The sequence below is a fragment of the Acinonyx jubatus genome, chromosome E4, assembly GCF_027475565.1.
Source record: "Acinonyx jubatus isolate Ajub_Pintada_27869175 chromosome E4, VMU_Ajub_asm_v1.0, whole genome shotgun sequence".
NCBI lineage: Eukaryota > Metazoa > Chordata > Mammalia > Carnivora > Felidae > Acinonyx > Acinonyx jubatus.
In genome coordinates this window covers 773997-799537 of record NC_069395.1, presented here as the reverse complement: position 1 = coordinate 799537, position 25541 = coordinate 773997, and the positions used below count along the sequence as shown (strand labels likewise).

The 25541-nt window shown below is 51.8% G+C and overlaps 1 protein-coding gene and 1 long non-coding RNA gene across 3 annotated transcripts in view; both read right to left on the bottom strand.

The window, feature by feature from the left end:
• Nucleotides 1-939: 939 nt before the first annotated feature.
• TDRD10 (tudor domain containing 10) lies at nt 940-4246 on the bottom strand. Of its 2 annotated transcripts, none has more exons than XR_008293059.1 (3): nt 2797-3164; nt 1932-1982; nt 940-1790 (listed from the first exon to the last, which is right to left on the bottom strand). XR_008293059.1 is itself a non-coding variant. In XM_053209226.1 (3 exons), exons 1-3 carry the CDS (start codon nt 3530-3532, stop codon nt 1940-1942), a joined length of 243 nt encoding a protein of 80 aa, XP_053065201.1. In that variant the 5' UTR covers nt 3533-4246; the 3' UTR covers nt 940-1939. The 2 variants fall into 2 exon arrangements, 1 of the variants encoding a protein (XP_053065201.1); XM_053209226.1 differs by adding an exon at nt 3418-4246 and having other exon boundaries at nt 940-1982; nt 2797-2881.
• Nucleotides 4247-4839: 593 nt separating this feature from the next.
• LOC128312997 (uncharacterized) overlaps nt 4840-25541 on the bottom strand; it is a 30908-nt gene continuing 10206 nt past the window's right edge. The window contains exons 2-3 of the long non-coding RNA XR_008293060.1: nt 22385-22672; nt 4840-5128 (exon numbers count right to left, since the gene is read on the bottom strand). This is a non-coding gene — a long non-coding RNA (uncharacterized LOC128312997). The remainder of the gene's footprint in view (nt 5129-22384; nt 22673-25541) is intronic.

Below are 25541 nucleotides of genomic sequence, written 5' to 3'. Positions count from 1 at the left end.
CTGGACACTGCTGGTCCGGGGCGTGGGGTCGGGGGGAGGCCTGCCTCTGGCCCCGCTCACGCACACTCACCTCGGGGCTGCGGCGGCCTCTGCAGACCCCTCTGCCTGCAGACTGGGTGCCAGGCCAGGCGAGGCTAGCGCAGCCGCTAGTGTTAGGAAGCCCGGACCCAGGACGCCACCTGCAAACCTGCAGCCTGCCAGCACCCCGCCCTGCCGCGTGGGGGACCCGGCCGGTCTCCGTTGCCTCGCACGGATTCGAAGTCCCGCCGCAGCTGGATAGCTGCCCACGCCGCCCGGGGCTGCGCTGACTGCCCACGCCCACCTGATCTGGGTGCTGACGGACGCGGAGGGGCGCCCCCGGGGTGGGAGGGGGGCGGGGAGAGACCCACCAGAGAGCGGGGGAACTTACACCAGCCCTGAGCGCGGTGTAGACTGTGTTTTTAGTAACGTGTGCTGTGAGCTGTCCTCTGTATAATGAATTTTGTAATGTATTTTTCTCACCTACCAAAGGATGAAACAAAATTATTTAAATAGTTTGGCTCTAATAAAACTATTTAATTACTTTTTTATTTGTAAATATTTATTTAAACAATGCACCCAACCTGGGGCTGGAAGTCACAACTGTAGGATCAAGAGTCACGTGCTCCACCAGCCACGGGCCTCACTAATACAATTATTTATCTTTTTTAAGTCTGTTTATTTTAGGAGAAAGAGTGTAAGCACAAGCAGGGGAGGGGCAGAGAATCCCAAGCAGGCTCCATGCTGTCAACAAAAAAGAATCGACACGGGCTCAAACCCACAAACCGTGACCTTGTGACCTGGGCAGAAATCAAGAGCCAGATGCTTAACGGACTGAGCCACCCAGGCGCCTCACTAATGAACTTACTTGAACAGCGCAGGGGCGCCTGGGTGGCTCAGTCCGACTCTTGATCTCAGCTCAGGTCTGGACCTCAGGGTCATGAGTTCAAGCCCTGCACCGAGCTCCACACTGGGCATGGAACCTGCTTAAGATCTTTTACAAATAAAAATAAAGGAACAGAGGGGTCCATGTTCCCTGACATGAGGGGGAGCGCCAGCTCTGGTGAGCGGAGACCAACTCGAAGGGAGCCCTCCACCTTTCCGCTCAAACTCCACTCCCCCTTCCTGACCTTGAGTCGAGGGCTCTCTTGAAGCTGCAAAGCACAGAAGAGAAACGAGGCTGTACCGTCCTGAGCATGGAACGCCAGGGCTCTTCTCTGCACCAGGACAAACGAGCTGCTCAGGACAGCGGGGTTCCGGGGGACCGCGGGGGGCAGGCACACCACGGCGGCTCTGGTCTCACAGGGCAGGGCCGGGGACGGTGGCCACACAGAAGGATCAACACCCAGATTCACGAAACATGCCGACATTTATTCGAGGTGACCGCTCGGCGCTTAAGTGCTCCCCAATCCCACCCGGGAAGGCCAGGAAGACCCGACGCCGGGCCCCTCTGTTCCTCAGAACCACAGGGCAACAATGCCCGTCCTGTCATGCTCCGGGTGCACAGAGGAGGCGTGGGGAGGGCCCACCGGCTGCCTCAGGCTTCAACCTCACGGAGGCTCCAGACACAGGACACACGGAGACGTCTGACTCTTCTGAGGGGTGAGCTGGGGGCCAGGCCACGTGCGAGTGGCAGCAGCTGTGGGTGCCGGGGCCTCTTCGTCCCAAGGTCTCGAGAGTGCAACGCGTCTGAGGACGGGGCAGGCAGACTGGGACGGGGAGGGCGCACGGTGGCCGTGTCATTTAAACTCTCCGAACATCAGGATGCCCGACTGGAAGAGAGAGAGTCGGTCTTCGTGGAAAGGAAGGACCGCCCGGCCCGTCCACCCAACCCCTGGATAAGTTCAGTTTCTTTAGGGGAAATGCCAGGTGATAGTGCGGCACGGGAAGGCGCACAGACACGGGGCAGGTACCTCCAAGTTCAAAACACCAGTGACGGATCGCCTGGTCCGAACTCAAAATGCCTGCAGAACACAACAAGGGCACCTTGGTGGCACCAGGTCGGGTCACGGAGAAGGAAGGGGAGGCTGCGGTGGCTGCGAGGACATTGGGTGGGGGGGCTCCTGCTACAGGGCCCGGAGAAGATTGCTGGGGGCGGGGGGGACCATAAAGAAAGAGCATGTAAAAGTAGGTCTATTATCGTCGCTAAAATTATTGCCGGGATCTGGGATTTTACATCGTCCGGTGGGAAATCCTGGGGACAGAAGACCGTGTTTGTTCAACTCTGCTCTCGGGGTTCTGGCACCAGGGTGGACGCTGGAAGGCAGGGAAGCCTTCACCAAGCGGGGCGGGCGAGCGAGGGCGCTTGCCAGAAACCCACCCTCTGGGAGCCCTTCCCCCACTCAGAGCCCGTCCACCCGCGCCCAACCCCGGGCCTCCTGTGTGTGTAAACTGGCCTCACGGAGGGGACCTCGGGTCTGTCCCCAGCTGTGCTGTTTCGTTTTTACGAAAGTGAGGAAGTTCCTTTCACCTTTCTGAGCCTTATTCTCCTCATCCTTAAAGGGGGACGTCGTACACCTGCCGTCCTGGGCCTGTGACTCCCCAGCCTGGGCAGCAGGGGCCCTGTGCATGCAGTGACCCAAGACGACCTCTGGGGGGAGCCCACGCCCCGGGGGCGCAGCCATCTGAGGCCCCCTGGCCGCTGCTCTTGGGGGAGCGCCTCTCCATCCTCCTTCCCGGTCCTTCTTCACCTCCGCTTCCCCTCCTGAACCGCACCCCCCCCAGCATTCTCTCCCCCGTTCACACTTCATCTAACCCGACCCCGACCCCGACCCCGACCTCGACAGAAGCACAAAGACAAAGGCCGAGAAGAGGCGTCTCCATCCCGAGGGTGTGGAAACCGAGGCCCGACAGGTGTCTGGACCTAAAGAAACCACGTGTCAGGAGACCCCGTGTCCGGTGCTCATCTATCGTGGCTTTCAGATTCTACTTTTCCTCTGGACAGAACCCTTTCCCAGGGAAATCAACACACATGAACCAGACAAAAGCTGAGCAGCTCTGGCAAAAGTTGGGGGGGGGGGGGCCTGTGCCCACAAGCAGGCCCTGCGGTCCCTCTCAGGCACCCAGCAAATACGCCAGGGGCAGATCCGGAAATTGGGGTGAGATCACAGAAGACACCCCGAAAGGCACCCAGAGGCCCCGGCCCCCCTCAGCTGCCCCCTGGTCACCCCTCTGGTCGCCCCGCAACCCCCCTCAGCTGCCCCCTGGTCTCCTGGTCACCCCCCAGCTCCCCTCAGCTGCCCCCTGGCCTCCCCTCAGCTGCCCCCTGGTCTCACCCCTGGTCGCCCCCGGCCACCCCTCAGATGTCCCCTGATTGCCCCCTGGCCGCCCTCCGGCCGCCCCCTCCCCGGCCGTCCTGCTGAGGCCCCTTGCATCTCAGGAGGGTGGAGGGCGGCTCACCTTTGTCCAGCATGAATGGCTGAGTCAGAGGGGGGATGGCCCTGAAGTTGTCACTGTCCAGGCCGCACAGGGACCGCATGGGGAGGGTGGCCGACCGGCCGAGGTCGACGAACATGACCACAGCCCAGGCGCCCGCCCCGTCCAGCACCTGGCCGAGGGAGGGACGGGCGAGGGGACAGTGTTCAGCCACCTCAGCGGCCCTCGACGGGGCGGCTGGAGGTCAGGGCCAGGAGCACCTTCCCCAGCCACAAAGCGTGTCAGCAGAGGGACCCCGAGAGGACGCGGCAGTGGAGAAGCCAGAGTCCAGGGAGGAGGAAGGAGCCCCAGGGCACTCGCCCGACCCTGCCTGGCTCACACCTGTCCCGGGCCGCCCCGAGCCCCCGAGGTGGCACCGGGCCGCACGGCGGAGTCAGGCAGGCAGGGCCAGCGCGTGGAACAGCGTCTGCGTGTTCAGGCGCCGGACCCGCAGGCCGCCCGAGGGACACACGCGTGTGTGGACGCCACCCCTCCACCAGCACGGCTCGTCTGCCCTGCGCGACCGAGGGCGAGCAGGGAGAACTGGCAGCACGCCCTCCCCGGCGAGGCCCCGCAGCCCGAGGGGGCGGCCAGCAAGCCCAGCCGAAGGGGGTCCGAGGGACGATCCGGGTCACCAGCAGCCCCACCTCCCCTCCCCTCCGACGTGGCGATGGCGGCCGGCCAGCCCCGGTCCCAGAAGCGTCCCCTCGGCAGCAGGGCGAGGAAGGAAGGAGCCTCTGGGTCAAGAGCCGGAGCAAAGGGCGGGAGGGTGGGGTCTCCGCCAGCAGGAGACCCCTCCGCCCACCCCCCCACCCCCCCGCACGACAGACAAGTGCCCGACGCCGAGTAAGACAGCGCCGTGCTGGGGGCACGCCAGGCCAGGCGACGGAGAGGGCCACGGCGACTCCCCATGACCCAGGACACAGTCCTCGCCCCCAGGCACTGCCCCCCGTGTTCAGGCGCACCCCAAACCTCCCGCCACTCCGCCAACCACCGCCTCAGCCACACGTGCTCAGCAAGCTTTGAAAAGCCCGCCAACCACTCATCCCACAGCGTTTCCGGTCACACTCTGGCGTCCCCGCCTGGGGACCCACACCCAGCACGCCGGCCACAGGCCACCACCGCACAGAGCGGGGGACGGCCTCAGAGCCCGGATCTGCTGGCAGAGTTCCTGAAAACTGCCCCCACCCCTGCCCCAACTGCCAGGGGCCAAGTGACGTCCAGTCACATTTCCCTGGGGGTGGTGCCGCATCTCGGCGTGCCTCATCTCCACGGGAGCCGCGTACAAGGCTGCCCCCCAGGTCTCGGTCGCACAGGGGTCACGAGGAGCCTTAGGAGTGAGCTGGGTACAAGCTGGAAAGCAGACGGTGGGGTCCTGCAGGCCCCAGGACCATCGCTCGACCACCTCAGACGCCGGCCCTGCCCTCGGAGGCGGAATGATGTGGGGGGTGAAGGTACTCTTTCCACACCTCAGCCTCCGGACCCTCAGCCGCGTGCGTCCCTCTGTGGATGGGTCTCCGCAACCCAGAAAGCACCCAAGGGGAATAGGAAGGGATTCCTCCTACACTGGTACAAGCTGGGGGGGCTGCTGGGGTGGGGAGGTCGGGAGCTGCAAAGACATATCCTGGGCACAGAGGGCAGCTGGGATCTCCCGGGAGGTCCTGGCCAGTCCTCGAGCAGAAGCTTTGTCCAAAACCTACAAAGAGAAAACGTACTGGTCAGTGTTTGTTTCCCTCCGGGCAGACCTGGAGACAGAAGGCATCGATGGCATCCGACTTTGGGGCTCCCCCACATTCGTGCATGCTAGGACCCTGAGCCGACCCAAGGAAGGGCATCCAGACACAGGGAGGTGGGGAGGGCAGCGGCCGGGAGGGCTCCACCAGGGTCACAGGATCCGGGACGGCGGAGGGAGAGGGTCACGCTGGAGGCCAGCTGGTGCAGAGAGAGGCCGGGCGCCCCTCCTCTCACCGCAGCCCTGCGCCCCCCAAGCCGCGCTGGCGTCTCCGGCCCCGGGCAAGCCCACGAGCTGACCGCTGCCAGAGAACGCAAACGGCCACCGTCCCTAACGGCCACAAGGCCACAATCCCACCAGACGTTTACTTCCTTCTCTCCAGACGGACACCCCTCACCCACTCTCCTGTCCTCAAACTCACAACACGCCCCACTCGACCTCTGATGCAGCAAATACACCTCAGACCCCGCGTCCGGGTGTCCGACCCGAGTCACCGTCGGGGACTCTGCTCGGACATGGAGGTGACGGCCACACGGGACGACGCTCAGCTTGTCAATGTCAGGAAATGTGTCACCACCCACCTACTGGCCCAGGCCAGACTCCCCTCTCTCCCCAGCTGCGGAAGTCAAATCCATCGGCAAGCCAAGCCAGCAATTGCTCCAGAGCACACAGAGCTCACAGACCCCCCCCTCTGCCCGCCCCCGCCAGGACCCCAGCAACGGCACCCATCGCGGCGGCCGCCCCTCCCCCCCCAGGACCCCAGCAGCAGCACCCATCGCGGCGGCCGCCCCGCAGACTACACGGCCCCTCACACACCGAGCTCAGATCCCATTACTCCCGATCAAAACCTTCCAACAACGCCCCGCTGTGCTCACAAATAAAACCCAGAGTCTCCACTGTGACTCAGGAGGCCATGATCTGACCCTCCTGCCCACACGCCTCCCCTGTGCCCGCTCTCCCCTCACCCCTGCCAAGTCACACACTGCAGCATCTGCACATGCTCCCTCTGTCTGGAATGTTCTGGAATGTTCTTCCCCTGGTCTTCACACGCCTGGCTCTGACCTGTCATCTAGACCTTGGCAAAGGTGCCTCCCTCAGCGTCATCTAAAGAAGTGACCCCCCCTTCATCACAGCGCCTCATTTTATTTCTGTCTGGCATTTTCCTACTTATTTACTGGTTGACTGTCGGTCCCTTCCCGCAAGCCCACAAGCATGGGGAGAACCTGGGTCATATTTGAGGTGGCCCCGCAGCCGAGAACACGGTCTGCTCGGCACACACACAGACGGAAGGGACGGAAGGGACGGAAGGGACGGAAGGGACAGAAGGGACCTGGGGCCGGGTTCCCTCTTGTGCAGCGTGAAGCTCACCGATGTGAGGGTTTAGCGGGCTGGCATCGTCTCAGTCCCGGCCCCAGAGCGGACGGGCCCGTGCCGGCAGGCTGGGTACCAGTGCAGGATGGGGGCCTCGGCAAGTTGCACCTGCTGCTGTAACACAACAGCTTCCCACGGCAAAGCAGCTGGAACGAGGCCCACAGAGCCTGCGCTCCACGAGACCAACCACTGACGCGGCGCAGCGAGACCAGACCGATCCTGGCCCGGAGCCACCTGTCCTGGAGCTGCAACGGCCCCTGGTGCCAACGGCCCCCCAGCCAAGCCCGGGAGGCGCCTTCTTAGAATCTCCTCAGCTCCCAAGAGCCAATTACCGGCAGTGACTCCAAGCTGAGAATCGTTAACATAGAAACATGTAAAGCCATTCTTGGTCTAATTATTATTCCCCAATAATTTAAGAGAGAAATACAACAATCCCATTTTGACAGGTGGTGAAATTAAACTTCAGGAGAAAATCCACAATTATCATCCGGCCGCCAGACCAGGCACGTCACCCCAACAACCCTCAACGCCTCGGGGTGTATTCCTGAGACAGAAGGGGTCCACTTCAATTCACCACAAGCACACTGACCCTCATGCCCAGACCCCTCGACAGCCGCCAACAGTCTTCCCTTTGTTCTGGGCGTTTCCACCAGCTGCTCGAGTGCCCTGGGAGCTGTCGCCTGCCCCCGACTTAAGCTGGCGAGTCTGAGCCGTGGGACAGAAGACGCAGGGCACAAAGGTCAGCGACCACAGCTCTGGGGTGGAGGGGCGTCCAGCCCGTCTCCGGACACACCCCAGGGAGAAGCACTCACACCGGCACGTGCAGGGGTGCGGCCTCACATAACCCTCCGAACAGCAGAGGCCTCTCTGCGGCCTCCACGTCCCCACGGGGCCACACACTGGGCCAGTGCTGGTCACTCTGTGCCGTCTCTTCCTGGGGACCCTGTTTGTATCCGGGGAGCTGATGGTCACATCCTGGTGGAAATTCACACCTACGGCGGTGACCCCCAAGCCCTGTCACCCACGCACCACCCCTCACATGTCTGCTGTGAGCAGGTACATAGCAACAGAGATAAAAGACCCCAGACCTTGCTTGCTCTCGGGAACCCCACACGAGGCGCCCCGCAAACGCGGATGAGGCATGTGCTCGGCCATGAAGCCCACAGTTCAGTAGGTACAGTAAGTACACAGGGGGTATTATGTCCGCTGAGCGTAGGGCAAGGAGGGGGACAAAGAGCGCCCCGAGGGACAGGGGTCACAGTCCTGAGTGAAATGAGAGAGCAAACCCCACACACATGGGGCCAGAGCTGGGGACGCACTCGGCACGTCAGGACCAGCGCTGGACCTCCTGAGACGGGTCTTCCTGCCTGGACTCGGGCCCCGACTCGAACCCACAGGGCCGCCTTGAATCTGGGGGGATGTGCGAAGATGGAGGCACGTCCAGAGGGCAGAATGTCCTGGAACCACCCGGAGGGATCTCAGGCGCATTCTGAGAGAGACGCCAGCCACGAGTCGTGCACACAGCAGGACCCCATGCACACGAAACCCTACGACAGATGAACCTCACCGAAAGTGGCAGGAAGCAGGCGAGTGGTGGCCTGGGGCCACAAAGGGGGACAGGAGAGCCTTCTGCAGACCCAGAATGTTCCATATGCATCACCGTCGACCCAACTAACAGTACACCTGAAACGGGTTCATTTGATTCCGTGTTAATAATGCTTCAATTAATGCATCTAGGTACTTTGTGTACTTAATGCTCCAATAAGGTTGTTTTATGTAAATTGATTAAACCTGGTCGTCTTGCTTTCGCCAGCCCTCCAGCGCTCCCATCGCTGTGTGACTATGAATCAAGTTACGTGCTATGAAAAGAAAAAAGTTTCAAGATTTTTAGAAGTTATGTTATGATTACTTTTGTTCTTACACAACCTTCTCCAGGAATTAACTGTTACTTTTTTCTTTCTCCATTCACTTGAGTTTGCTTAAATCCCTGGCTAAGGTCTCCCACACCCCCGACTCACAGCCTCTCTCCACCCTGGTCTCCATTTTTCTTCATAGGCCATCACCCTGGAGTCTCACTCCTGCTCCGTCTGGGACTGGCTGTTGCACGGACATTCCCCAGCGGTGGGAGGGCTCTGGTCCATTCTACTGGAGCACATCCCTCCATAGTTTTTTGGTTTTTGAGGTGGGGGAAGGGTGAGAGAGAGAGAATCCCAAGTAGGCTCTGCACCGTCAGCACAGAGCCCAGAGCAGGGCTCAAACTCACAAACCACAAGATCATAATCTGAGCCGAACTCAAGAGTCGAATGCTGAGTCACCCAGGCACCCCGCCCCACTTTATGGCTCTTTGAGAACACGGGCGTGGGCCATACATCTTTTGAGACCCTACTTATCAGAACAAGTCCCAATTTTACCTTCACTCTAGAGTAACTTAAGAATAGATTTGGGGGGCGCCTGGGTGGCTCAGTCGGTTGAGCGTCTGACTTCGGCTCAGGTCATGACCTCGCAGTCTGTGGGTTCGAGCCCAGTGTCAGGCTCTGTGCTGACAGCTCAGAGCCTGGGGCCTGCTTCGGATTCTGTGTCTCCCTCTCTCTCTGCCCCTCCCCTGCTCAGGCTCTGTCTCTCTCTCTGTCAAAAATAAATAAACATTAAAAAAAAAAAAAAAAGAATAGATTTGGGTTGGGAACGCAAGCTGGTGCAGCCAGTCTGGAAAACAGGATGGAGGTTCCTCAAAAAACTAAAAATAGAACTACCCCACGACCCAGTAATTGCACTATCAGGTATTTCTCCAAGGGATACAGGTGTGCTGTTTCGAAGGGACACATGCACCCCCATGTTTACAGCAGCACTGTCGACAACAGCCAAAGGATGGAAAGGGCCCAAATGTCCCTCGATGAATGAATGGATTAAGGAGACGTGGTGTATATATATATAGAGAGAGAGACAGATATAGATATATATATGCAATGGAGTATTACTCGGCAATCAAAAAGAATGAAATCTTGCCATTTGCAGCTACGTGGATGGAACTGGAGGCTATTATTAGTGAAATTAGCTAAGTGAAATTAGTCAGAGAAAGACAAATATCATAGGACTTCACTCATATGAGGACTTTAAGAGACAAAACAGAGGAACATAAGGGAAGGGAAACAAAAATAATATAAAAACAGGGAGGGGGACAAAACAGAAGAGATTCTTAAATACAGAGAACAAACTGAGGGTTACTGGAGGGGCTGTGGGAGGGGGGATGGGCTAAATGGGGGAGGGGCACTAAGGAATCTACTCCTGAAATCATTGTTGCACCATATGCTAACTAATTTGGATGTAAATTTTTAAAAATAAAAAGTTAAAAAAAAAAAAAGAATAGATTTGGGTTCGGACATTACGTTCTTCCAAAATTCAGTGACACGACCCAATCCTCCACCCGCCAATGTGGATTCTCTTCCTGAAGCTTTATCCAATATTCTAAAATATTTCCACAACACGTCTTGGTGTAGCTCTCACTTTCCCATTTATTATCATGGGTACTTGCTGGAGGCTTTCAGTCTGAGAGCTCACATCCTTCACCTCTGGGATATCTTGTTCTAACACTCAGTGCTTCCTCCCTGGTGCTGACCTGACTCTCCTGGGGGTGCGGCACCCCCCCGCCCCGTGGCTGAGCCTTTAATTGTCCCTTTTCTCTTTTCTAAAACAATCCTACTACAAAAGATTTTAATTGACACATCCTGTTCCCAAAAAGCAGTAATAATACTTGACAGAACTGTTAAAGACCAGCATCTCAGGATACTGGAGGTTGACCAGAAGCCTTCAATGCATGGAGAGCCCTCGTCGGGCACAAGACGGAGCTCCTCCCGGCCGCTGGACAGCAGGTGGATGAGCCTCGAGAGTCCGGCTGTCGTAGAACTGGCGGTCCCTGGCGAGTAGATGGGAGGGCCGCTCGGCAGCCCGGGGACGCGCCCCTGCGGCTCTCACGCCTCCTTGTCTAGGAAATACCTATTTCCAGCTCTTACCTAACCTTCTATCAGGTTGTTTCCTTTTCTCATCGATCTTCAGCTTTGACTTTTCTTTTTTAGAGAGTGAGAGCAGGGGAGGGGCAGAGGGAGACAGAGTCCCAAGCAGGCTCCACGCTCAGCACAGAGGCCGACACGGGGCTCAATCCCACGACCCTGGGATCATGACCTGAGCCAAAATGAAAAGTGGATGCTGCACCCACTGGGCCACCAGGTGCCCTTCTTTTTGCTTGTTTTTAAAAAACATTCTTGGGGCACCTGGGTGGTTTGGTCCGCTAAGCGTCTGACTTCAGCCAAGGTCATGATCCCGTGTGGTTCATGAGTTTGAGCCCCACATCGGGCTCTCTGCTGTTAACACAGAGCCTGCTCAGATCCTCTGTCCCCCTCTCTGCCCCTGCCCTGCTCACACCTGCTCTCTCTCAAAAATAAACAAACATTTAAAAAAATTCTTTTTAAATGTTCTGGATCTTAATCCAGAAAAATGTTTTGCTGACAGTAAATACTTCAGGCCCTTCGACAACGTGGTCCCTGCCACTGTGTAGAAGTGGAGACAAAGTGTAAATGGGTGAGGCTGTTTTCCAATAAAACTTTGTAGACACTGAAATTTGAATTTCATATAATTTTCATGTGTCATAAAATAACATTCTCCAAAAAATTTTTCCCCATTTAAAAATGTAAAAACCATTGTTAGAACTTGTACTCTAGGAAGATGCTATAAATGTACCTTTCCCTGTTCCTTCTGCTAAACACCGGACCTTACACATAAAACAGACAGAAGGCAACTCTGACCTTGGGACCAAAGGACAACATGGTGATGAATTCCCTGGGTTTTCTTCCCACCTCCTGTGTCCTAGACTTAGAGCCAAAGAACCCATGAGCACCAACAGGCACAGACCGGAAAAGCCCCAACAAAAGCCTGCTCTCTCCCGCGACGGGACCAGAAAAGGGGAAGCCTCGCGTGGCAGCAAACTTCCGAACAACAACTGTTGTACTCCAGCCACACACACACACACACACACACACACACACACACACACTAGCCCCGAGTCCACGCACCCAGCCGAGACAGCAGGGAGCCCGCGCAGCCGGGACAAGTGAGCCCACAGCTCCCACCCAGTTATGTTGCAGAAAGCCGACGGGGCAGGCGGAACTCTGTCCCCCTAGCCAGTAATGACACGGGCCCCTGCCACTGGGACCGGTGACGGCCACTGGGGAAGTGGACACCCACAGCACACAGCACTAGGTGCCCCTGCCCCGAAGACCGGCAGTGTCAGAGGAGTGCTGTTGGAGAGTCAGGACTCTCCTGAGTGGTGACCAAGCCACCTATAGCGGGTACCAGGGGAGACCCCGTGCAGAGCCAGACCTCCCAACCCCACGACAGTAAACGGGGCTTCATAAAGGGAACCTGAATTTCTACGTCAGCCGGCAGTATCGACGGGGCACCCTGCTGGAGCCGAGTCAGAGAAAGCCAGGTGAAACAGAAGGTTTGCACAAAAGCTAAAGTCTCGGGGCGCCTGGGGGCTCAGTCAGTTCGGCATCTGACTTCGGCTCAGGTCATGATCTCGCGGTTCATGAGTTCGAGCCCCGCATCGGGCTCTGTGCCGACAGCTCAGAGCCCGGAGCCTGCTTCGGATTCTGTGTCTCCTTCTCTCTCTGCCCCTCCCCTACTTGTGTGCGTGCTCTCTTTCTCTGTCTCAAAAATAAATAAACATAAAAAAAAAAGCTAAAGTCTCATAGTAAGAAAATGTCCAGGTTTCAATTGAAACTCACTTGTCATACCAAGAACCAGAAAAGTCTCAAACCAATGAGAAAAGACAATACCTGCCAATACCAACATCAACAGATGTTAGAATTACCCGACAAACATTTCATTTTTATTTATTTTTTAAACATATATATATATATTTAAATTTACATCCACATTAGTTAGCAAACAGTGCAACAATGATTTCAGAAATATAATCCAGTGATTCCTCCCCCACATATAACCCCCAGTGCTCCTCCCAACAAGTGTCTTCCTTAATGCCCCTCCTCCATTTAGCCCATCCCCCCTCCCACCACCCCTCCAGTAACCCTGTTTGTTCTCCGTATTTGTCTTTTATGTTTTGTCCCCCTCCCTGTTTTTATATTATTTTTGCTTCCCTTCCCTTTTGTTCATCTGTTTTGTCTCTTAAAGTCCTCATATGGGTGAAGTCATATAATTTTTGTCTTTCTCTGACTAATTTCACTCAGCACAATACCCTCCAGTTCCATCCACGTAGCTGCAAATGGCAAGATTTCATTCTTTTTGATTGCCGAGTAATACTCAATCGTATATATAGACCACATCTTCTTTATCCACTCATCCATCGATGGACATTTGGGCTCTTTCATCCTTTGGCTGTTGTCGATAGCGCTGCTGTAAACGTGGGGGTGCATGTGTCCCTTCGAAACAGCACACCTGTATCCCTTGGATAAATACCTAGTAGTGCAATTGCTGGGTGGTAGGGGAGTTCTACTTTTAATTTTTTCAGGAACCTCCACGCTGTTTTCCAGAACGGCTGCACCAGTTTGCATTCCCACCAGCAGTCTGCACCCTCACCAACATCTGTTGTTGCCCGAGTTGTTAATGTTAGCCATTCTGACAGGTGTAAGGTGGTATCTCATTGTATTTTCCTGATGATGAGTGAAGTTGAGCATTTTTTCATGTGTTGGCCGTCTGGATGTCTTCTTTGGAGAAGTGTCTATTCAGGTCTTTTGCCCATTTCTCCACTGGGTTGTTTTTTGGGTGTTGAGTTTGATAAGCTCTTTATAGATTTTGGATACTAACACTTTATCTGCTATGTCATTTGCAAATATCTTCTCCCATTCCGTCAGTGGCCTTTTAGTTTTGCTGATTGTTTCCTTCACTGTGCAGAAGCTTTTTGATGAGGTCCCAGTAGTTCATTTTTGCTTTTGTTTCCCTTGCCTCCGGAGACGTGTTGAGTAAGAAGTTGCTGCGGCTGAGGTCAAATAGGTTTTTGCCTGCTTTCTCCTCGAGGATTTTGATGGCTTCCTGTCTTACGTTTAGGTCTTTCATCCATGTTGAGTTTATTTTTGTGTCTGGTGTAAGGAAGTGGCCCAGGTTCCATTCTTCTGCATGTCGCTGTCCAGTATTCCCAGCACCACTTGCTGAAAAGACTGTCTTTATTCCATTGGATATTCTTTCCTGCTTTGTCGAAGATTAGTTGGCCATACGTTTGTGGGTCCATTTCTGGGTTCTCTATTCTGTTCCATTGATCTGGGTGTCTGTTTTTGTGCCGGTACCATACTGTCTTGATGATGACAGCTTTGTAGTACAGCTTGAAGTCTGGGATTGTGATGCCTCCTGCTTTGGTTTTCTTTTTCAGGATTGCTTTGGCTGTTTGGGGTCTTTCCTAGTTCCATAAACATTTTAAGATTGTTTGTTCTAGCTCTGTGAAGAATGCTGGTGTTATTTTGATAGGGATTGCATTGAATGTGTAGATTGCTTTGGGTAGTATCGACATTTTAACAATATTTGTTCTTCCAATCCAGGAGCATGGAATCTTTTTCCATTTTTTTGTGTCTTCTTCAATTTCTTTCATAGCTCTCTATAGTTTTCAGTGTATAAATTTTTCACCTCTTTGGTTAGGTTTATTCCGAGGTATTTCATGGTTTTTGGTGCAGTTGTAAATGGGATCGATTCCTTGATTTCTCTTGCTGCTGCTTCATTATTGGTGTAAAGAAACACAACCGATTTCTGTGCGTTGATTTTATATCCTGCGACTTAGCTGAATTCATGGATCAGTGCTAGCAGTTGTTTTTTCTTTCTAATTTTTTAAATCTTTATTTATTTTTGAGAGAGACAGAGTGCGAGGGAGGGAGGGGCAGAGAGAGACACAGACACACAATCTGAAGGAGGCTCCAGGCTCTGAGCCGTCAGCCCAGAGTCTGATGCGGGGCTTGAACTCACAAACCATGAGATCATGACCCGAGCCAATGTCTGACAACCAACGGAGCCACCCAAGTGCCCCAGTTCTAGCAGTTTTTTGGTGGAAACTTTTGGGTTTTCTATATAGAGTATCACGTTGACCTGACAAACATTAAAAAAAAAATTTTTTTAATGTTGATTTATTTCTGAGACAGAGTGTGAGATGGGGAAGGGCAGAGAGAGATGGAGACACAGAATCCGAAGCAGGCTCCAGGCTCTGAGCTGTCAGCACAGAGCCCGATGCGGGGCTTAAGTCCATAAACTGTGAGATCATGACCTGAGCCAAAGCCAGACACCCAACCCACTGAGCCACCCAGGCGCCCTGGACCTGACAAACATTTTAAAGTAGCCATAATAAAATGCATCAACAAACAATTACAAATACCCTTAAAAAGAATGAATAAATAGAAATGCTCATGAAAGAAATAGAAAGTCTCAGGGGAAAAAAAAAAAAGATATAACAAATGGGGAATTTAGGGGTGTGTGGGTGGCTCAGTCAGTTAAGCATCTGACTCTTGGTTTCGGCTCAGGTCACGGTCTCACAGTTCATAAATTCAAGCTCCACACCAGGCTTTCTGCTGTCAGCAAGGAGCCTGCTTCAGATCTTCTTTCTTTCTCTCTCTCTCTCTCTCTTTCTCTCTCCCTCCTCCTCCTCTCTCTCTGTCAAAAATAAACATTAAAAAAAAAAAAAAAGAAAGAGAGAAAAACAATTTGAATGACAGTGGATTTCTCATCAGAAACCATGGAGGCCAGAAGGAAATGACATGCTATTTTTCAAATGCTAAAAGAAAAGATCTGTATTCTTAGTGAAAATATCCTTCAGGAAATAAGGGGAAATTAAGACATTCTCAAATGAAGGAAAACAAAGAATTTGTCACCAGCAGACCTACCCTTATAAAAATGGCCAAAGGAAGTTCTCCAAACACAGAGGAAATGATAAAAGAAGGAGCCTTGAAACATCAGGAAATAAGAAAGAACATGGTAAGGAAAATATGGGTAAATACAATAGGCTTTCTTTCCCTTGAGTTTTCTGAATTATGTCTGACAGTTGGAACAAAAATTATAACACTGTCTGAGACGGTTCTAAATGAACACAGAGGAAATATTTAAGACAATTACATTTTAAGCGAGGAGAGTAAAGGGAAGTAAGGTTTCTATACTTCACTTGAATAATGTCAACAGGCATAGACTATGATAAGTTATGTGCAAATAATGTAACATCTTCAGTTTTTTTAATGTTTATTTTTTTATTTTGAGAGAGAGCAGGGGAGGGGCAGAGAGAGGGAGAGAGAGAATCCTGAGCAGGCTCTGTGCAGTCAGCACAGAGCCCAATGTGGGGCTCGATCCCACAAACCACGAGATCCTGGACCTAAGCTGAAATCGAGTCAGACGCTCAACTGACTGAGCCACCCAGGCACCCCACATCTTCAGTTTTAAGATACACTTAAAAATGCTACAGATAAATCAAAATTGAACTGTAAAAAATGTCCAAGTAAATGACAGGAAAACAGAGAAACAAAAAAACAGGAAAAAATAAATAAAATGACAGACTAGAGTCCTAACATATCAATTACATTAAATGTAAATGGTCTAAAAAATTACCAATTTAAAGACAAAGACTGTCAGTGTGGATTAAAAAACATGATCCAGGGGCGCCTGGGTGGCTCAGTCGGTTGAGCGTCCGACTTCGGCTCAGGTCACGATCTCGCGGCCCGTGAGTTTGAGCCCCGCATCGGGCTCTGTGCTGACAGCTCGGAGCCTGGAGCCTGCTTCAGATTCTGTGTCTCCCTCTCTCTCTGCCCCTCCTCTGCTCGTGCTCTGTCTCTCTCTGTCTCAAAAATAAATAAAAACATTAAAAAAATTTTTTTAACAAATAAATTAAAAAAATAAAAAACATGATCCAACTATATGATGTCTACAAAACGCTCACTTCAAACATAATGATATAGTCAGGTTTAAAGTAAAAAGATAGGAAAATAATAAAATAAAAAGACAGGAAAAGATATGTAAACATCAATCAGAGAAAAGCAGACATACCTATTTAATATCAGATAAAACACATCTCAGAGTAAAATCACTAAGAAGATCATAGAGAGGGATACTAGATTAATCCATCAAGAACACATCACAATCCTAAATATATATGCAGCAAACAATATATGATGTGAAAACTAATCCAACCGAAAGGAGAAATACACAAAACCACAATTATAATTGTAGACTTCAACACCGTTCTCTCAACAACTGACAGAACGTCAGCAAGGAGAGAGAAGAACGTAATCCTATGAACCAACAGCGTCCAGTCGATGGGTACAGGACACGGTGCCCAACAGCTGAATACACATCTTTTCAATTGTCCACAGAACATAGGCCACGAAGGCTGTAACCTGGGCCGTGAAGTAAGTCTCAATTGAGAGAATTCAAGTCATATGCAGTGTGCTATCTAACCACAGCAGAAGTAAACCAGAAATCAATAGCAGAAAATATGTGGAAATCTCCAAATACTTGGAAACTAACATACTTCCAAATAACCCACAGAATGAAGAAATCAAAAGGAAAACTAGAAATATTTTGAGCTGAATGGACATTAAAACACAAATTAAAATTAAAAACAATATCAAGGTATGAGATGTAGATAAAGCATCACCTAAAGAGACATTCATAGCATTAAAAGCCTGTATTGGGAAATAAGAACGCTTAGAAATTACTCACCTCAGCTTTGACCCTAAAGGAAAAACAGAAGAAGAAAAGCAACTGAAACCCAGAACAAAGGAAGTAATTGACAGAAAAGCAGAACTCAAGGAAAAACAATAGAGAAAAATCAGTGAAACAAGGACTAGTTCTTTGAAAGGATCGACAAAATTAATATAAAATTAATCCAGCAAGACTGAAAAAGAGAAAGAGGGGACAGATTACCAATGTCAGGAACGAAACAGGACAGACCCCAGGACATCCAAAGGACGTGAGTGAAGGGAGTGCTGAGAACAACTTTGCAGGGACATCCACAGGCCAAAACGTCAAGCATGCAGTTAGACAACTTAGGCAACACTTACCCTTCCTCAAAAACTCAAACTGTCACAACCCACCCAATCTGAAACAGATCGTTGGAATTAACGATTAAAGAAACTGAACTCGTAATTAAAAGCCTTCCAAAAAAGAAATACCCAAGCCCAGGTCTCACTAGAGAATTCTAGCAACCAATTAAAGAAAAATTAACATCAGGTCTACACAGTCTCTTCCCAGAGGAGGAAACTCTTCACAATTCATTTTATGAAGCCGGTATCGCCATAATACTAACACCAGAGACACTACAAAATAAAAGAAAACAAAATGAAAACAACTACAGACCAACATCCTTCATGAAAAATGCAAAGATCCTTAACAAAGTGTTAAAAAGTAATTTAATAGTAGTATTAAACGTTAGAAATTTGGGGCTCCTGGGGGCTCCTGGGGGCTCAGTCGATTGGGCGTCCGACTATGTCAGCTGGGCTGACAGCTCAGAGCCCGGAGTCTGCTTCAGATTCTGTGTCTCCTTCTCTCTCTGCCCCTCCCCCGCTTGTGTTTTCTCTCTCTCTCTCTCTCTCTCAAAAACATTAAAAGATGTTGAAAAAAAGAAAAAGCAATCACTATAATCCACCATATCAACCAGCTAGAGAAGAAAAATCACATGATCACATCATCCAATACAGAAAAAGCATTTGACAAAATTCAACATCTGCTATTGGTTGAATTATGTCCCCCCAAAAGCATATGTTGCAGTTCTAACTGCCAGCACATTAGAATGTGGCCTTATTTGGAAACAGGGTCTTTACAGAGGTATGACTTAAAACAAGGTCACTAGGGTGGTCCTAATCCAGTATGACTGCGTCCTTATGCAAAGAGGAAATCTGGACACACAGACACAGAGGAAAGACCATGTGAAGACACAAGACTTGAACGATGCACCCGTAAGCAAAGAACACTGAAGATCACGGACAGATCGCTGGAAGCTAGGAAGAGGTGGGGACGAGTCCCCCACAGGTTTTAGACGGACACCTTGACTTTGGACGTGGAGCCTCCAGAATCATGAGAGAAGAAATACTAGTTTATGGTTTTTTTTTCTTATAGCAGGGCTAAGAAACTAATACAAACCCCATTCGTGATTAAAACTGTCAAAGATTAAGAATAGAGAAGAACTTCTTCAACTTGATAAGGAACATCAACAAAAGAGCTATGGATGACATTTTATTTCATTGTGGAAGACTGAACAGTCCCTACCCTAAGGGACTGAGCCAAGGGCTCCCAGACTCCCTGTTCTAATTCAACACAGTGCCGGAAACTCCGGCCGGTACTAAGGCAGAAACGTAACAGAAGGCATATAGATCACAAAGGGAAAACAAGAAAACCAAAAAACTGGCCCTATTTGCAAACGATGTGATTGTCTACGTAGAAAAACGAACACAGGTATAACGCAACTCCTATCAGAATCCCAGCCAAAATTTTGTAGGCACAGACAAGATTATTCTAAAATGTATAGGCATAGGCAAAGGAACTAGAACAGCTAAAACAATTTTGAAAAAGAATAAAGTGGGGATGGGGCGTCCGTCTTCAAGTTTGCATACTTCGTAGACAGCCACAGTAGCCGAGGCTGTGTGACCCCAGCGTAGGCAGAGATCCACGTATCAGTGCAAGAAACTGAGAATCCAGAAATAAAGCCACACAAATATGCCCCCACTGATCCTTGATAAAGCTGCAAAGGTAATTTAATGGAGAAAACGGTCTTTTCGACAAATGGTGCTACAGCAGTTGGACATCGATAGGCCCAGAAACAGAAAAGAGAAAAGAAACAGAGGAAGAGAGGAAGGAAGGAACGAAGTTACCCCAAGTTTCACAGCTTATACAAAAATTAACTCAAAATGGATTGTGGGCTTGGGGCACCTGGGTGAGTCACTTAGGCGTCCGGCTCTTGGTTTCCGCTCAGGTCATGACCTCACCGTTTGTGAGTTCGAGCCCCACGCCGGGAAGTGTAGAGCTCATCATTTCTTTTGCCCATTTTCTAGTTGGATTGTTTGGGTTTTTTGTTGTTGAGTTTTGAGAGTTCTTTATATATTTTAGATACTAGTTTTTTGTTGGATATGTCGTTTGCAAATATTTTTCTCCCGCTCTGTAGCTTTTCATCCTCTTAACAGGGTTATTTTTATTGACTGAAGTTTTTAATTTAAATAAAGTCCAATTTATCAATTTTTTCCTGTTTTTCCATTTACGAATGGTGATTTTATTGTCACGACTAAGAGGTTTTCGGCCAGCCCTAGATCCCAAAGATTTTTTGCTGAAAAAAAAATATATATATATATATTTATTTATTTATTTATTATCATTATTATTATTATTATTTTAGGGGCACCTGGGTGGCTCAGTCGGTTGAGCATCTGACTCTTGATTTCAGCTCAGGTCACCATCTCATGGTTCATGGGATCAATCCCCATGTCAGGCTCTGTACTGAGCATGGGGACTGCTTGGGATTCTTTCTCCCTCTCTGTCTGCCCCTCTCTCTGCTCACTTGGGCCCTCTCTAAAAATAAGCATTTTTTAAAAGTTATATTATTTTACATTTTTTAAAGCCCACAATCCATTTCCTTAAGTTTATTTATTTATTTTGAGACACAGAGAGAATGTGCACCCGCAGGCACCGTCGAGGAAGGGGAAGAGGGGGAGAGAGAGAATCCCAGACAAGCTCCGTGCCGTCAGCGCAGAGCCGGACTCGAGACTCGATCTCACGAAGTGTGAGACCATGACCCGAGCTGAAATCAAGACTCAGACGGATGCTCAACTGACTGAGCCAAGCAGGGGCCCCATTTCTATAACCTCCTTGAAGTCCTGAGATGGTACAAACAGAGAAGTTGTTGTCAGGGGTTGGGGGGTGGGGGCGGGGATGGGAGCGGAAGTGGGCGTGTCTATAAAAAGGCCACAGGAGGTAGCCCTGCGGTGGCAGAGATGCTGGTACCTTGACTGTATCAATGTCAGCACCCTGGTTGCAATACTGTTTCAAAAGATGTTACCATTGGGAGAAACCGGGTGAACAGCACACTGGGCCTCTGTGTACTGTTTCTTTCTTTTTTTTTTTTTAATTTTTTTTTTTTAAGTTTATTTTTGAGACAGAGAGAGACAGGGCATGAACGGGGGAGGGTCAGAAAGAGAGGGAGACACAGAATCTGAAACAGGCTCCAAGCTCTGAGCAGTCAGCACAGAGCCCGACGCGGGGCTCGAACTCACTGGCCGCGAGATCATGACCTGAGCTGAAGTCGGCCGCTCAACCTACTGAGCCACCCAGGCGCCCCTGTGTACTGTTTCTTAAACTGCGTGCGCATCTCCAATGACCTCAAACGCAAAGTAAAACTGAGAAGGAAAAAAGCCTTCCTCGCTTGCCAACAGGACAAAGCCGGGCGCCCAAGGGTGCGGACCTCGCTCCCGATCCCTCGCTGGTCGTATAACCGCAGTAGGTTCTCCCGGGTTTTGGCTTGAATTTATCTTCCTTTACGTTATCTTTCAAAAGATAAGCTCTTAACCTTAATTCGTGCATCTTTTCTTTTTCACTGACCTCTACATCTTAACGAATCTTATCCTACTCTGAGGCCATAGAGATTCTTCTACATTTTTTTGGTAAAGGTTTTAAAGTTTTGTCTTTCATATTAACTCTAGCCAACCTAGTGCCTACTTTTGTGCAGGAGGGAAAGCAGGATATAGTTTCGCGTCCTTCTACTTGGATACGCAATCGTCCCCGATCCGTAACGGGCACGTTCACCCTTTCGCCTCAGACCCACAGCTACAGGAATACGGACGGCTGCTGCATTTCCCTGAGCCTCTTTCTGGGGCTCTCTGTTGTCTGGTATTGGTCACACCGTCTACTCGGGCCGACACCGCACCTGCCGGCAGCACAAGGCCTCCCACCTTCCTCTTCAGGAAGAAGGGTCTGAAATACTCTGGGCTTTTGCTCTTCGGTACAAATCGTGGAACCAGCCTGTCCCATTCCTGAGAAAACCCTGTGGGAACTTTTATTGGAATTCTACAGAAGCCAGAGGTAGTTTGGGGAGAGTGACTCTGTGAAGTAACTCTTACGGCACTTTCCTAGCCACAGACTAGGAAGGAATCAGCTTTGCTGATTTAAGTCTTCTTTAGAAAGACTTTCGGTAGGGGCGCCTGGCGGGCTCCATCGGTCAAGCGTCAGACTCTTGATTTCAGCTCAGGTCATGATCTCACGGTTCATGGGCTCTGTGCTCACAGTGCAGAGGGCTGCCTGGGATTCTCTCTCTCTCTCTCTCTCTCGCTCAAAATAAATAAAAATAAACTTCTTTTTGAAAGAAGACTCTCAGTAAAGTTCCGGGGCACCTAGGTGGCTTAGTCGGTTAGCTTCCGACTCCGACTCAGGTCACGATCTCGCTGTTCCTGAGTCTGAGCCTTGCATCAAGCTCTGTGCTGTCAGCGTGGGGCCGGCTTGGGATTCTCTCTCCCTCTCTCTCCCCCTCCCCCTCCCATAGCTGTCATTCTTCCATCTGTTAGTGAAAAACATTTATGGTTTCCTTAATAGTAAACTACTTCTGCATTTGGTGGGGGGGAGAAACCACTTGTCATGATACACTACCTTCATTAGCCAATTCTGACTGTGATCATTTGGCCAACGATGTGTTGAGAGACGTTGCCTGTGTATTCATGAGTGAAACTTGCCGACAATGTTTCTTTCTGATGCTATCCTGTCTGGTCTGGTTTCGGGGTTATCATCCTGGCCTCACAGAATGAGTCGGGGAGTGTCTCTATTTTATTCTCTGGAAGAAGTTTTGTAATACTGGAATTTCCTGTCCCTTGAAAATTTGGTAAATTTGCCCGTAAAACAACTGACCTGAGTTTTCTTCGTGAGATGATAACGTAGGTAGGATTCAACTACTTTGCAGACCATCAGGGTCCTTCTGTTAGTTTTAAAAACGGTACTTTCAGAAGTATGTCTATTTCTGGGGTGCCTGGGGGGCTCCGTCGGTTGAGCGTCCGACTTCGGCTCAGGTCATGAGCTCACCGTCCATGAGTTCGAGCCCCGCGTCGGGCTCTGTGCTGACAGCTCGGAGCCTGGAGCCCGCTTTGGATTCAGTGTCTCCCTCTCTCTCTGTTCCTCTCCCTCTGTCTCTCTCTCTCTCTAAAATAAATAACACATTAAAAAAATTTTTTAAAGAAGTATGTCTATTCTAAGTTTTAAAATTACAGCATCTTACATTTTAGTTCCTGCTGGATCTATAGTTATGATCTCTTTTTCATCACTAACTTATTGACCTTCTCCTCTTTTCTCGATTAATCATGCTATTTTTTTTTTTTAATATTTCACTCATTTCTTTAAAGAATGACATCTTGGCTTTACTGACACCCCTACTGCAGCTTGGTTTTTATGTGCCCCACCCCCCACCCCTGGTTTTATGGGGCTACGACTGGCATAAAACTACAGCTTTGTTTACAAAATTTTAAATTAAAAGCAAACGATTTTAAAATTTTTGCCTGCTCCCTACTCGGGTTTATTTCCCTTTTATCTACTTCTCCAATCAACTCTTAGCTTCTGAATTTTCAACCTGCCTTCTTTCCACATGAAGCGCTCAGTGCTGGGCGTGTCCTGCTTCACCGCACCCCGCAACTTCTGACGCTAAGTATTCCTGTTCAGCTCTAATTTATTTTTAAATTTCTGTTAGGATTTCTTCTGTCACTCGTGCTGTTGACTTGGGGAGGTTTTCTCTAAATTTCCAAATGTACAGATATTTGCGTTCCTCTTTTGACTACTTATTTCTAATGTCGAGGTAGCTGGAGTGGTCCTGGGAAACCACGTCATCCCCACGGAAGCCACGCCAGCCCGTGACACTCGTTCCTGGTGCCCGACTCTAGCATGACAGGCCTCACTGTTCCACCCAAACAACTCCAGACTTGGACAGAATATAAGAACTGACCGTCTCTGGCCCACGCTGGCAGCTGTGGGCAGAAGAGGGCAGTCTGTCCGAGGGAAGGAAAGTGTGCTAGGTGGGCACCACCTTTGCTCCGGCCTGCTGCCGGGGCAAGCGTGGAAAAGCATGGAAAAGGGAAGCAGAGAGGGCAGTTAGCGGGCGTCTCTCTGGGCAGAAGAAACACAGGTAGGAGCGTGGGTGCCAGGAATTGTGGGACGGGGTACCGGACAGGAAGGAGCCCCAGAAAAGCCCCAGACGCGTAGGGGCCCCCCTCAGGCCCTGAGCCCTGAGCTGCGGGTCCGGAGAGGTCCCGCAGGGGAGGGCGCTGTAGGAGGGGACAGGGAGCCCGGACAGGGACACGATCAGCTCCAACAGAACCAGAGCAGGGAGACCTCGGTGAGCACCCTGAGACCCTCCCCTGGGACCCTCCCCTGGGACCCTCCCCTGAGACCCTCCCCTGGGACCCTCCCCTGGGACCCTCCCCTGGGACCCTCCCCTGGGACCCTCCCCTGAGACCCTCCCCTGGGACCCTCCCCTGGGACCCTCCCCTGAGACCCTCCCCTGGGACCCTCCCCTGGGACCCTCCCCTGGGACCCTCCCCTGAGACCCTCCCCTGGGACCCTCCCCTGAGACCCTCCCCTGAGACCCTCCCCTGGGACCCTCCCCTGAGACCCTCCCCTGGGACCCTCCCCTGAGACCCTCCCCTGAGACCCTCCCCTGAGACCCTCCGAGGCCAAGCCAGGTCCATCTGGAAGAGCAAGAGAGCCAGGTTCAGCTGGGAGTGGGGTCTGCAGGATCAGCCCCAGGGGGTTAAAGGAGGTAAGGGCCTTTGAACTAAGGCATCCAAGCCACGAAGGGAGTGAAGGGTGGAGAGTGTCGAACAGGGAAGGAGCGGTGGGGGTAAGCGGATCCAGGGCCTGACGTGCCCCATCGCTGGACTGGGGGTGTAGAGCCCTGGCCTCTCCAAATGCGGGCCCACCTGGCCCTGGGGCAGGTCCTCAGGCCTGGACACAGGGCCCGCGTCTCTGCGGCCCAGACTCAGCCCCTAGGCTGTGTCTCCTGCTGCTCAAGTCTGAGAACCACTCCCACAGAAGGAAAGCACGGTGGGGTGGGGGGTGGGGGGCACTGGGCCGAGCCACAGCCAGGGGAGGGCAGGACTGTGAAGGGGGCAGTGGTCTAGGAAACGAGGGGCTGGAGGACGGGTCATCCACACAGACGCCGAATTTGAGTGACTACAGGAGAGGGCGACAGTGAGCCAGATGCCGAAGTCACCAGCGAGCAGGGGCGTGACACAGGGACAACCCACGGGGCCAGGCTTCGGGAGAAAGGGAGACTTGCAGTTTGAAGTCCTCTTGTGCGGCTTCCCACCCACCCTCTGCTCCCACCTCCGGCCGCCCCGCCCCACTCGCCCCTGCCCTGCAGACAGGCCTCGGGTTCCGCAACCGCGTGCCCGATTTTAAAGCCACGTTTCCCAGCCTCCTCGACTTAAGGCCAGGAGTTACAGTTCTGTCCAACAGAACAGAAGCGCGGTCGTGGCCCAGGCTTCCGAGAGGTGCCTCTCATGAGGACACAGGCCTCTTCCGCAGGGACCGAGCCTCCCTCCGCCACAGGGATGAAGGAGGAAACGACAAATCTCACAAGCAGTTCCCCAGGTCTCAGGTCGCCCACCGGCTGATCTGCCATCACCTGAACGCACACACAACAAAACCGTGCAGGGCGCAGGCTCTGTGCAAGGTGCTGGGGGTCCAGACACGAGCCTGGCCTTCGGCTGGAGCTCAGTGCCCAGGGGGCCGCAGGCGGGACAGGGTCAGAGGCCACCGCAGGGCAATGGGTCAGACCCAGAACTGGAGGGAAAGGAGGTGGTCCAGACAGGCTCCCAGGAGGAAGTGGCTTTTGAACGGATGAGGAACGCAGGCTAGGTCCCTCTCATCTCTAGGCTGCAAGGCCACCGCGGTCTGGTCTCGTCTGCGTCCCGCACACACGCGAGCCTTATGCCGAGTGATGCCGCACAGGCGGCCCGGCACCTGGGCCTCAGGGCCCAGCGGGGGACACACACAGGCGGCGCAGGGGAAGAGGAGGCTG

Excerpts from the sequence above, each read along its gene's own strand:
- TDRD10 (XM_053209226.1), bottom strand. The coding sequence starts at position 3,532 with ATGTTCGTCGACCTCGGCCGGTCGGCCACCCTCCCCATGCGGTCCCTG. Across the intron at positions 2,882-3,417 it reads GCCATTCATGCTGGACAAAG|GTCCAGACACCTGTCGGGCC; the intron begins GTGAGCCGCCCT and ends TGGTTTCTTTAG. Across the intron at positions 1,983-2,796 it reads GTCTTTGTGCTTCTGTCGAG|GCATTTTGAGTTCGGACCAG; the intron begins GTCGGGGTCGGG and ends TGTGTTCTGCAG.